The sequence below is a fragment of the Geospiza fortis genome, unplaced genomic scaffold (assembly GCF_000277835.1).
Source record: "Geospiza fortis unplaced genomic scaffold, GeoFor_1.0 scaffold212, whole genome shotgun sequence".
Classification (NCBI taxonomy): domain Eukaryota; kingdom Metazoa; phylum Chordata; class Aves; order Passeriformes; family Thraupidae; genus Geospiza; species Geospiza fortis.
In genome coordinates this window covers 292,519-306,047 of record NW_005054644.1, presented here as the reverse complement: position 1 = coordinate 306,047, position 13,529 = coordinate 292,519, and the positions used below count along the sequence as shown (strand labels likewise).

Here is a 13,529-nt window from a genome sequence, read left to right as displayed (position 1 = left end):
TGCCCTTCAGCGCGGGGCAAGCCCCGGCTGGCCCTCGGCACCGAGGGGAACGGGAAACAGCGGGAACAGCGCCCTGGGACGAGAGGGTTTGGTAGGTAGGGCTGTGCTTGCTTTTCCTCCTGCCCCGGCTGTGCGGGGCAGCGTTTCGCCCCTGAGCAGGACAGCAGTGGGCCAGAATTAAGCTAGACGGGTACGGAGATGTGTAGCAGGAACGGGTGAGGAGCCAGGGGAGGTTTAGATCGGACATTAGGAAGAATTTCTTCACCAGCGTGACTGGGACGAGAGGGTTTGGTAGGTAGGGCTGTGCTTGCTTTTCCTCCTGCCCCGGCTGTGCGGGGCAGCGTTTCGCCCCTGAGCAGGACAGCAGTGGGCCAGAATTAAGCTAGACGGGTACGGAGATGTGTAGCAGGAACGGGTGAGGAGCCAGGGGAGGTTTAGATCGGACATTAGGAAGAATTTCTTCACCAGCGTGATTAGATGGAATGGACTGCCCAGGGAGGCGGTGGAGTCACTGGTCCTGGAGATGTTTGAGGACGTGGCGCTCAGTGCCATGGTCTGGTTGACAGGTGATGTTCAGTCATAGGTTGGACTTGATGATCTCAGATAATTTCCAACCTAATTATTTTTGTAATTTTGTGAAGTTTTAATGAAGAATTTGGAGAAAACCCCACAGAGTTAGCGTGCCCCTGGCATTAGTGATCACATTTAGAGCATGTGCGGCCCACCTGTTTCCTGGGAAGCAAACGCGGGCAGAATTGCCGGCTGATCTCCCCAGGTTTCCGGGCAGATTTGCAGGCTGATCTCCCCAGGTTTCGTGGGCTGCTGACCGAGATGGAGGTTCCAGTGGGGATTCTCAGCCACTGGTGGCATGAGCCTGACCCCAAACCTCGGCCAGACAAGCTGTCACCTGTGGCTGGCTTCAACGCCAAGGGAATGTGAGCCGCTTCCAAATGCGCACGGCTGGGCTGCTGCTCCCAGCTGGCGTAACTTCCCTTCTGATTTATATCGAAAGTGGATGTAATTCCACTCACAGAAGAGGCTGACCTTGGATTGGAAGCTGCAGGATGGATATCTGTAATGGTGCTATTATGGGAATTCTTTATGTATTTTTTATATTGGTCTCCATGCAGCATTGATGTATTGAAATAAGACATATACTGGCATAAATATAGAAAGGAGTTAGAGTTCATGCTTTTAAATGTAGTATTATTTTAATAGTTAAATATATAAAAATCTATTTCATTTCAAGTGTGTTTCACCCTTTGCTTGAACCAGTACATCATGGGTCTTCGATCAGGACTCTAAAATATTAAGAAACTATGTACTTTCACTTTTAAGTGTTCATCTTTTAGCATAAAGAATGCCAGCAGACACTAATAATATTTTACAAATACCATTTGTTTAAATCATACTCTTTATCCATTCAGGATGGATGGCCTTTTCAGGAGCATATGTACTCTGCTGCATACAAAGGATTTATTTTTAAAGGAAAGAAGTTTTATAATTTTTCAGTGGAAAACCTGTAAAACAACAACAAAGTGATATTTAATCTAAGTATGGCCCCAGCAATGGAATGACAAATAGAAATCGTGTAGAGCCAAGACTTAACTAAAAAAAAATAATGTTAAAGCAATGAAAAGATGGTGTTCATCTGACAAATGATGAAAAGCTTGCAGAAGTTCATAAAGCATGTTTTTATTACTTACATGTTCCATTTTTATATGAATTTGTCAGCACAATTTTCCATAAAAAGACATTGCAAAGTAAACATTTACCTTTGCTTGTAGTGTGCTAGAATTTAATTCCTTCCTAGCTGTATATGATTAAGAATAATCTTTAAAGCTATTTTGTCAAGGAAATGTGTTCAAGAGAAAGCATTGCTTATTTCTCTCCAAAATTATTTATATTTTCATTCTGAAGTGTTAAGTTAACAAATGTGCTTTGTTAGCAAATATGTCTTAAGTACATTTTTACTTACTTATTTAGTCTTCTCTCTTTAAGACAGTCTGTTTTGTTGGACTTCTGTGCCCCAGTGCAGAGCTCAGTGGAAGAAGGAAGTGTGATCCACCTCAGGAAAGCTTTGTTTAGGTTAAGGTTGTCCACGTTTCAAATAGGTACATCTGCAAAAGGATATAAACAATATTTATGGAAACTAAAAACTAGATGGAAGAAAGTTTGATGAGATCTCTCACTTAAAAGCCAGTGTTATACCTGGAGTTCACAACATGTTCTTCTTTTCTGTAGGTTTAAAAAGTACTAATTCTCCTTGGGTAAATGAACAAGAAATTAAAGATGAAGTTACAAAATAGTGGAAGAAAGCTGTAAAGCCAAGAATGAACATGAAAGGTAACGTCTTTATAGGGAAACAGGGAAAGAATTTTCAGTCTTTGTAGTTATAATAGAACATGTGAAAGTCTGATTTTTTTTTCAAGTACTGGCTGCTGGAGCCATGTTGTGCATAACACTGCAACCTTTCCTTTTTAAAAAAGGTGTAAACTCCCAATCATTTTGACTGCAGTGGAAAGATGGGAAGACTAGAGGCTTACAACTTCAAAAGAAATGCTGAACAGTTCCCATTTTGTTACTTCTAAGAGCATCATAGTGTATAAACCAATCTCAGTGTGCTAGGAATTTTGAATTATGATATCTCAGTCTTTGGGAGACAATGTTGCAAATGCTTCTTGTGCACAGACATCGAGTAGAGGGAGCAGAGCAGCTGAGTGATGCAATCCCAGTGGTGTTGAAAGAGCACCAAAACATACAATGAGCTGAAACTGTTCCCTGTCTAAGGCAATACAGTTAAAGTATGTTGAAGAAACTGGCTTCTACTTGGAGGTGCCACAGCCTTCCTGAAATTTTTTGGCTACTTTGCTGTCTGAAGTGATTGGAAATATGAATATGAACATTTGCATCCATCCAGATGAACAGTTAGGAGACTAAACTATATTGCATAAAAACAGTTATTTAATAAACAACTACACAAATCCACTTAGATAATATTTCTATTGCCAGGTATGTTTCTTGAGTGAGGGAGAATGTTTATAATAGCCTCCTGCTGTGGGAAATTAGTGAAACATTGTTCATGTTGTCTTTCAGATGTGACAATTCTTTTTTATTCTAAAATCTGTTACTGTTGAAGAAACATGAATGTTAGGAAATGAAGCAGTAATTTCACAAAGTGCAAAAAACTCTTTTTCACAGTGAAGTTTTGGTTCAGTACTGAGACAGGTGATGTTAAAGGATTGATATTAGCATTTTCTGCTTGGCTCAGCTTAAGTTTTGCTCTTTATCATAAAGATGTGTTGGGAAAATGCCAGATGTATTTCTAACAAGCTTGGATTTTTATGCAGGTGATAAGCTGTACTCTAGCTTGCAGGAGACTCTGTTAATATATAATCACTAAAGTTACTCTATGGTTTGTTGAAAACTGTGTTTGTTGAAAAGCTGCACCAAAAGCCTGAATCTCATGATAAACTTTACTGTAGCATCATTGGCATGTCTCAGTCATCTGCTGAAGTTCCATTCAACACACTTCTTTTGCTATGTATTGTGACTTGAGGCCAAAATGGAAGTTCATGTTTAGAAAATGTGCCCTGTGTGTCAAAAGCCTGACTTTTGACCTGCTTGAAGGCCCAGCTAGTACCTCAAGTAGTGGAAAGTGGCTGAGAGAAAGGGGATTCCTCTGCCAGCTCTAACAAGGCTTTGTCATGAAAATTTGAAAAACCAGGGAGCTCCATGGAACATTTCTGTGACCTTGTGCCCAAACTAAGAAATGGATTTTAGAATAAAGTTAGTTAATATTGAAAAATAACCTGGTTGTACCTTAGAGAAATCCTACAAGTGTTTCTTTATGTGAAATGGTACAAATTTTAAAGCAAGTAGACACCCACTTTATTTATACATAATTGCCAATAAAAAACTGTCGATGACAAATCTCTCAGAACTATATATACATTTTATTATTGCCCCCTGAGTCATAATGTATTAGAATGTATTGTGAGTCTGTGTATCTGTCCAGTTGTGGAAGAGGTTAGCTAATATCTCCAGTTGTAACCTGTAACTTGTTAAAAGTAATTTTCATAATTTTTTTTAACTTCATAAAATTATTTTATTAACAAGGTCAACAATATCAGTAAAAATAAAGATTTCCTATCAGTAGAATAATGCATTACTTGTAATATTTTCAGTGTTTCAAGTAGTTAGCTACTTCATTCAGTAGAAAAATCCACATGGTTAAGGAAGACAGGATATAGGAAAAGCTAGAATATCTTCCAGTATGAATGAGTTTAACTGTAAATGAAATTAATAAAAGGAGTCCTTAGCAAGGTAATGTCTGCTGGGATGTGCATCCTCTCTAACATCAGCAGAGCATCCTAGAACTCAAAACAGCTGTAGCTGTTCAATTTGTAAAGTATTTTCTCATCTTGTTTTTGCCATGGAACAAGTCAGGGTTTAATTTATCTGGTGTAGCTGTAATATATTGAACCTTTTCATGAGCTCTGGCTTACATACTGGTGTCAAACAAAGCCAGTGGCTAAGCAGTCTGGTAAGGACAACAGCCTCTCCTATCTCATTAAATCCATGCATGTTTGATCTTTTTAGAAAAAATGTGCTGACAGCTCTGTATTGGGATTGATCCCTGAGGCTTGAGAATTTCATTACATGCTCTATTGATTGTTTAATCTTTTTTTTAAAGAATATATGAATTCAAATTTAATTAAATATTGAGGGGTCTAGAAGAAGCAACTCCAAATAAGGATTAAAAATTGGCCTTGTAAAAGAGGATATTCTGTGCATCTTCACATGAATGTGATACACTCTACCATCTCTCCTCTTCAAACTTACTAATATGGGAGGAAAACTGTGGGAGAATGATTTCACTGGGAGAAACACAGGGTGGAGACAGTATAGCTCCAGATTAGTTAAGAGTGCTGTAGTTCAAGCACTCTGATGTAAAAGATCCAGAACAAAGCTACTTCTCCATATTAGTGCTGTGTACTCCAGTGCTTCTGGGTCTGTGAGTGAGAGGTGACTCTTGGTCACTGAGATGTCAGTGATCATGGACAACTGGAAATGATACTGTTGTATTGCCTCAGTTCTCATTGTATTCACTTAGCTTTATTCATGTGGCTATTCTTTGAAGATGAACTTCTGTCTAGTTCTGAATGTGTTAGGTGTGGGAGGCAGTCCTGTGGAGAAGTAGGAGGAGCTCTGATTTTTACTGAGATGAAATAAAAGCTCCAGTAAATGATTTCTTGGTGACATCATTGATACCTGTTTTCCCACTGTAGATAGGATGAAGAAATGTTTTTGGGGTTGGAGGCTGGCTGAGAGAATTCTCTGATTTCTGCTTAGGCTCTTGAATTTAAAATAGCATTTGGTAATTTTCATTGTTTATCTGGGATTTAGGTTGCCCAAAGCTGATGTTTCCAGGCCTATGCTAGGCACCATCTCTGCTGTAGCATTAACATTTTTAACACAATGTTTGCAGAACATTTATTCCCTTGTGTCATTGTTTAACCCCAAACCCCACAGAGCCTCTCACTCACAGCCCCAGCAGTGGGACTGGGGAGAGAATTGGAAAGGTAAAAAACCGAAAACTCCTGGGTTGAGATAAACACAGTTTAATAGGAAAAGTAAAAGCTGCACGCATAAGCAAAGCAAAACCAGAAATTCATTCACTACTTCCCATGGGCAGGCAGGTGTTCAGGCATCTCCAGAAGAGCCTACCATGTTCACAGAGACTTGGGAAGACAAACTCCATCACTCCAAATGTCCCTTCTTTCCTTCTTCTTCCTCCCACTTTATATACTGAGCATGATGTCAGATGGTCTGGAATATCCTTTGGTCAGTTGGGGTCACCTGTCCCAGCTGTGTGTCCTCCAGATCTCCCATGCACCCCCAACTTCCTCACCATCATAGCAGCAGGAAAGGCAGAAAAGGCCTTGGCCCTGTGTAAGCCCTGCTCAGCAATAATAAAAACAGCTCCATATTATCGGCCTGTGTTCAGCACAAATCCAGAACACAGCCTCATATGAGCCACTGTGAAGGAAATTAACTCTACCCCAACTGAAACCAGGACACACTGTTAGGAGTACTTGAATTCTGATCCTTGTCTGGGCTGTGGTCTGGATTTTTTTTCCAATTACATAGAATTTCTTGGAGAAAAGCTCACCTGCATAGGAGGTTGAGATGAGGGAGAAAAGGACAGGTGTTCACCCTTTGAAGATTTTCATACACTTTGCTTGGATGCATTCTGAGTTTTTCTTGGTTTTTCAGGGTTAAGACAAAATGGACTATGGCTTTGTACAAGATAAGGTGTAAAGCAAAGTCAAAGCATTTATCCCAAATGCTTTTGGACAGGGCAGTGTTTTTCCCGGGGACTGAATTTGCACTTAACAGTGTTGTCACTATAGTGCAAGAGTTCTATTATCATTATATTGCAAAGGTTCCACATTGCTAGAGTTTCATATCTCCTTGATGTTTCTTGTAGGCAGGTCCTCTAGGCACTGACTCGTCCTTGGAGTAGCCAGCTGACTCCAGTTCCCCTCAACCAACCAATCCACTCTTTTATAACACTCTTCTTATTGGCTACTGGTGTGGCCTGTTAACATCAGGCCTGCTCCTAATCTTTAGTAATTGGTTCAGCTGCAACTCTTTAAGGGATAAGATTACATTCTATACCACCTTCATTTACCCATACTATATCCCCCTACATAACAGCAAGTGTCTCAGGCTGGGTTGGTTTTTTTTTGTTTGTTTGCTGGTTTTCTCTTACTTAGTCATTTTACTGTTTAAAAATGTTCTGATTCAACTTGTTATTATTACAGGATGGCCATATTTTAAACCTGAGGTAGCCTGATGTTTATTTTTTTTTTTGGAAGCAAACTGGCTTACAAGGTTTTTATTGATTGTCATAATTTATTCTTGTACACACAAGTGACTCATTATACCGTGCAGTCAGAGTGAGAGCTTGTAATGATTTGGCAAGAAAGTGCCTCATCAGCACAGCATTACCAAGTCTCATTGTAAATACGAGCCTTGTAACCTTCAGTTTAGCTTGGAATTCAAACTGATGTTCTCATGCATATTTGGAAAGTCACGGCGGTTAGGTGAAGTCCCTGCTGACTGGAAAAAGAGAAATGTGTCTTCCATTTTTAAAAAGGAGAGAAAGAAAGATCCAGGGAACTACAGACTGGTGAGGCTCACCTCTGTGCCTAGAAGAGCCTCGTGGAAGATGTGCTAAGGCACATAAGAGACAGGAGGGTAATTCAAGGTAGCCAGCATGGCTTTACTAATGGTGAGTCATGCCTGACCGAGCTGGTGGCGTTCTATGATAGAGTGACAGCAAGGGTTGACAAGGGAAGACTGACCAGTGTCATCTATCTAGACTTCTGTAAAGCCTTTATTATAGTCCCTCGTGACATCCTTGTCTCCAGATTGGAGAGACATGGGTTTTATGGATGGACTCATTCATATTCAGCGGATGTGGAGTTGCTGGATGGATGCAGCCAGGGAGTTGTGGTCAGTGGCTCTATGTCCAGGTAGAGGCTGGTGGTGAGTGGTGTCCCTCAGGACTCTCATGGGACTGGCACCCTTTAATATTTTCATCAGTGACATGAGCAGTGGGATCGGTGCACCCTCAGAAGTTTGCAGATGACACCACAGCAGCTCAGGATGCCATCCAGGGGGCCCTGGACAAACTTGAGGAGTTGGGCCCGTGAGCACCTCCTGAGGTTCAACAAGGCTGAGTGCAAGGTGCTGCACCTGAGTCAGGGCAATCCCAGACATGAGCACAGACTGGGAGAAGTCACTGAGAGCAGCCCTGCAGAGAAGGGCTTGGGGGTTCCTGTGGATGAAGAGCTGGACATGAGCCAGCAGTGTGTGCTTGCAGCCCAGAAGGCCCATGGCACCCTGGGCTGCATCCAAAGCAGCCCAGCCAGCAGGTCAAGGGAGGGAATTCTCCCCCACTAGGAGTGGTGCATCCAGCTGTAGGGTCCAGCACCAGAAAAACATGGACTTGTTAGAGCAGGTCCAAAGGAGGACCACAGAGATGCTCAGAGAGCTGAAGCACCTCTCCTATGAAGACAGGCTGAGAGAGCTGGACTTGGTCGGCCTGGAGAAGAGGAGGCTTTGGGGAGGCTTTACTGTGGCCTTCCAGTACCTTAGGGTGTTTATAAAAAGGAGGGAGAGGGACTTTTTATATGGGTAGATAGTGCCAGATGATCCATTTCAATCAATGGATTTAGATTGAAAGAGGGCAGATTTATATTAAATGTTTGGAAGAAATTCTTTTTGCACAGGGTGGTGAGGCACTAGAACATGTTGCCCAGGGAAGTTGTGCCTGCCACATCCTTGGGAGTATTCAGGGCCAGGTTAGATGGGTCTCTGGGCAACCAAGTCTAGTAAATGGCATCCCTGCCCATTGCAGGGGGGTTGGAACTAGGTGTTCTTTAAGGTCCCCTCCAGCCCAAACCATTCTGTGATTCTGTCACTGCTAAAGCTGAAATGCCCTGTGCAGTTGTGGGAGGGTTGAGGATGTTTGTTTTCTACTGCGCAAAATTGTGACACTATCATTTGTTCCTTCTTTTTCTTACAGCTCCACCTTAACAAAGATGCATGATTCATTTCGTAACTTAGGAAAAACCTAGTCTTTCTCAGATTTCTTGTCTCTTAGAATTAGGAACACAGCTGAACTGTGGAACAGTGCTGACTGAGCTTGATTCAGTTAATTTTATAAATATTTGCTCAGCAGCATTTGTCAAATTGCATTAAATCAGGTAGAAAAGCGGTCAAATTCCAAATTTAAAAAAAATCAAAGCCACAGTGTACAGACAATAACTGGATAAGGGATATACTCTTTCCCTTCTGTCTGTATCCCAGCATCTATGCACTCTACATGGTTTGTTTGCCAAAATTAGGCAAATATGTACCTTAAAAATGTGAAGTCTCCTAAAGTTCATAGCATAATTATTTTATCTTTTTTCTTCGCAGGCTGGAGTCTCTCATGCACATTTTGAAAGATTCCATGAGTTTGCTATGTCACAGCTCCCTCAAGTGGTAGAATAATTTTCCATTTGGAATTGCAACTTGATTTCTGTGACACACTTGCATTCTTTTCAAAAGGTTTTGGGGCTTCTCCCGACTTTCTGTTCTATCTGATTTATAACAGAAACATCAGAGTTCAAAGAACAGGAGTCTGAGCAGGGAAGAACTCAGGCTTGCTATACTTGGGTTCCCAGTGAGCTTTGTCTAGAAAATACACTGCAGTATTACTATGGCATCAATAATTTCAAGTTTCTCCCTCTTGGTACTCTGGAGACAGGGAACTGTTCTTGCTTTATCTTGGCTCTCCTACATCACAAAGCTCTTCTTTCTGTTCACAGCCTCTGTGTTCCTGTAGCAGAACAGATGAGTGGATGCACTGACATTCTTTTTAGTATGGTGATGCAGAGGGCTCAACTTAAGTACATGAAAACTGCATCCTGTTTCTCTGAGTTTGAAACTTCTTGAGTAATAAATTGGTTTCTGAAATCGCCATTATTGAGCTTTTGAAGGACTTCAAAACATAAGACAAGTGTTTAAATACAGCTTAAGGGAGTGCTCAGAACATTTACTATGGAGGATGGGTTGGTTCTGTTCCTATAGAAAAAAAATGAAGTCTTATCCTCTCTTCTGTGGAACTCTGAGGTCCTACCTAAAGTTTGAACTTGTTTCGGTCATGTTAGCTGGTGGTGGTCATAGAAATAACAGTGTATAAATTACCCGGCTCTATCTCTTGTCCTTTCCCTACCCCTGTTCTCAGGAGTTTTCATTATGGAAACAATGATGCTGCAAGTAACCAACTTTTGACTTCTTCCCATAGGAATGTGTGTAGCTGGCCTTGTCTCTGTCAGGCAGAGGAGTTTTTCTGGAGTAGAATCAGGACGGATGCAATTTCAGACAAAACACAGATTTTGTGCATAAACTTAGAAGAATAACTGTGGAAAAGAAGAACACAATACTTAGAACATACCATTCATTTCTGCATTCTACATTTAATTCTCCTTTTCAGTAAGAAGAATACTGTTAGGAATATAAAATTATTTTTTGCATGCAAATTTGCAATAACAATGCACTGAACATTTTTTCATCAAAGGGCTTAATGAAAAGGAATCAAAAGGAAATACTATTGAAACCATGAGATTCTGCATTTTGAAGATCCCCTTTGATTTTCCTTTATGCGTGAGAATATATGAGAGCATGCTTTAATAATGCTACAGCTGCAAGAAAATATAGAGGGATCTGTCTTTAACCTTTGAGAATTTTCAAAATTTGTAGATGTCAGTGTTTTGAAACACTGCAGGTGTCATTGTTTTTGAGCTGCCCCATCTTGATAATCCATCTGTAATATGATGCCAGTGCTAGTATTAGCTAGCACTGTGAGGGGAAGGGCAGCAGTGGAACCTCAGGTAAAAGTCATGACTCCGACTTGCTTCTCTGATAGCTGTAAGGAGAAACTTCTGAAAGAGATGATCTCTTGTATAGCAAGTGAAAAGCAAAATGGTGTTTTTAAGAAAAAGGTGGGAAACCCAGTGATATATACAAATAAAATAGTGTAAAATAGCAAAAAATGAAAAGAAGACCTTGTGTGAATATACAGAAGGTGAATTAATGTTATAACTGCAGGAAGGGTGATGATCTTTTTGTTTGTTTCCAGGTTTAAAAATGTCTGATCTGAAAGATATTGTACACAGAATCCATTGTATTGAAACACTGCTGTCTGAGAACAATTTGCAAGATATTGAGGATCATCTTAAAGAACTTGCAGATGTTGATATGACTGTAGAATATCTTCAGGGGACAGAAGTTACCAAGGCTGTATATAGAGTACTCAAGAGCTGCCCTTCAGGAGAGCTGAAAAAGAAAGCAAAGCAGTTATTGTCCAGGTGGAAAACACTTTACAAGAATAACTGTGCTCAGTCAATGCAAGTTAAAAAGTCAGTTTCTGTGTATGTGAAAGAAGAAATTGAGCATCTCAGTGTAGTTCCTAGAGAGCAGTTGCTGTCTGAAGGACCATGTCAGCAGGAGGCATTAGATGGTACTAGTTCCAACACTTTGGTCCCATCACAAACTGTTAAAAATTTGGTACATAACAATGCAGAAGGCAGTATTAATCAGCATTCTTCTTTTGAGGAACAACACACTGTTCATGAAGATTCTAAATCTGTTCTTAGTGAAGCCAGTCTGCAGCAGGATCTGATGAGAGCTCTGAGGTGTAAATGTGTGGATCTTCTTTACAAAGCTTTGATTGGTTCTGCCAAAGATGAAGAAGAAACTGTTAAATGGCTAGAGTTAGCTAAAGAAATTGAAGAACATATTTTTGCTCTTCATGCTAAAAATGATAAAAAGTATAAAAATTGCATCAGAAGTAAAATCTCTAACCTTAAGAACCCTAAAAGTTGCCACTTAAAGCATAACCTTTTTTCAGGAACTTTGAGCCCGAAGGCTTTTGCTGAGATGACAGTGATGGAAATGGCCAGTGATGAACTGAAACAGCTCAGGGCTCTGTACACAAAATCATCTGTTCAGGAACATCAGCTTCCACAAGTGATTAATGGCACACAGACAAACAAAATAAAGTGCAGATGCTGTGAAAAATTTGATTGCACTGTCACTGTGATTGCCAGAGGAACTCTCTTCCTTCCAGCTTGGGTGCGAAACACAAATCCAGATGAACAAATGTTGACGTACGTTATTTGTAATGGATGTGGAGAACAGTGGTACCACAGCAGATGGATTTGTTTGTAATGCTGTCCCTCTGTAATAAAGGGCTTGGAAACGTGTATGACAACTTACCTCTGTTGAAACTCTGTCATTTTAAATTCTGTGCTGATACTGTGTGGGTGCTGGCACTAAAAACTGCAAAATCAGTTTTAAAAACCTGCTAATGTATTTTTAAAGATGGCTTGGATGGATTGCACATGTTTTTAAGTAATGTAAATATGTAAAGAAATAAAGGGTAAAAGGCAAAAAATGGTTACACTGTATCTGAGTGGCATGTTTGCTATTAAATCCATTAAAATTATACCAAGTGCTGAGTTTTTTCCTGAAGGGACGGGATACTTGGACATTTTTTTTTAACTTCAGGACAGTTCTTTCACGGAACATAAGTTTCATTTACAATAAACAAACTGTTTCCAAAACTGCAGTTCACATACTTATGTGCATTGCAGAATGTTCAGCATGGATTCACTCCTTAATTAAATAACTTTTTGCAAGTAAGTGTTCAATTATTAAGTTGATTTGAGAGGTGATTTCTGAAAGGGAAAAAACAAGCTAAAAGTAGAGCATTAAAGGGGGTAGAAAGCAGCTAGCAAATGAAAGCAAGAATGAGATTCTGCTTTAGTGTTTTTAGCTATTAGAAGGAAAACAGGACTTGTGACAGTGTATCAGTATGCAGGCTGGATTTACAATGTAAAATGGTGTGTCCTGCTACTGCAAAGAAATTAATGCAGGATCAGACAATTATTTCAGAAAATGATGTAAATATATTATTGGATGTATGTTTATTTAATAAATAAAATTAATAGCAGTGGATATCCTCTCTGGAACTGGAACATCTGTCCTGAACTGAGAAAATTAATGTTTCTATATGGGACCCATTACCCACAACCAGTGAATAGAAGAAAATCCAATAACAAGTTTTTATACTTGTTTTTTTATATTTTTGTTCCAGAGTCAACAGGATGCTCACTCATCATTCGCTAGATGCATTTATTTTAAAAAAAATCTCACTAAAGTAAATGACCTGTATCTTTTACAAATGCACAACAGGCGTTTAGCACTTCAAGGTTAAAATGTATCAGCAGAGCAGAGAAACCTGCTGAGTATTTGCTGGAGGAATTGAGGACAGTTCTGCACCCATCAGACTGTGGCACAGCTGAGCCTTGCCAGCTCCTCTGGGCTGAGCTGCATGACCTCTCAGAGAAAGGAGTTGGGGGCATAGATGAGAAATCAGGTATTGGTGAACTAAATGCCAGCCAGGACTGAAAGACAGGCCTTTATCTGTATATGGGGAAATTTATGTGTAACCTGGCGTTGCAAAGAGACACCTGAAGTATTCTACTGAAAAAAAGAAGAAAAATCTTTCTCTTCTGCGAAGGGTTAAAAATTACCTTTCAGCAGCATTAGTTAGTTTTTTTTAACATGTAAAAATGTGGTTTTGGGGAATTGAACTGATGTAAAATGCACATTAAAACTTTAGGCCAGACCCCCAGTGTTCAGCTGTGTAACCAAGGAGTCACTATGTGGTCTTCCTTCCCAGCCCTTACTTGTGTGCTGGAATTGATGCTTATGAGTAGTCCTGCTTAAGTGGCAGTACTTTTGTGTAAAGTATTATTTTTGCCTTTCAGTGAAACTACAGGAAAGCAAACACTCCTGTGTTAGTGGATCACAGCAAGCACAGGATTGTGTGCAGTCATTTTGAAGGTCATGGTCCTGTTGAGGAGAGCTTTATGCCAGCATTGTGCTGTGTCAGAACACCGTGT

General features: G+C 40.2%; 1 protein-coding gene across 1 annotated transcript; it reads left to right on the top strand.

Moving 5' to 3' along the window:
* Positions 1–32: 32 nt before the first annotated feature.
* TCEANC (transcription elongation factor A N-terminal and central domain containing) lies at positions 33–12,026 on the top strand. The gene is made up of 3 exons (XM_014311055.2): positions 33–91; positions 2,245–2,346; positions 10,700–12,026. Exons 2-3 carry the CDS (start codon positions 2,334–2,336, stop codon positions 11,788–11,790), a joined length of 1,104 nt encoding a protein of 367 aa, XP_014166530.1. The 5' UTR covers positions 33–91; positions 2,245–2,333; the 3' UTR covers positions 11,791–12,026.
* The last annotated feature ends 1,503 nt before the right edge of the window (positions 12,027–13,529 follow it).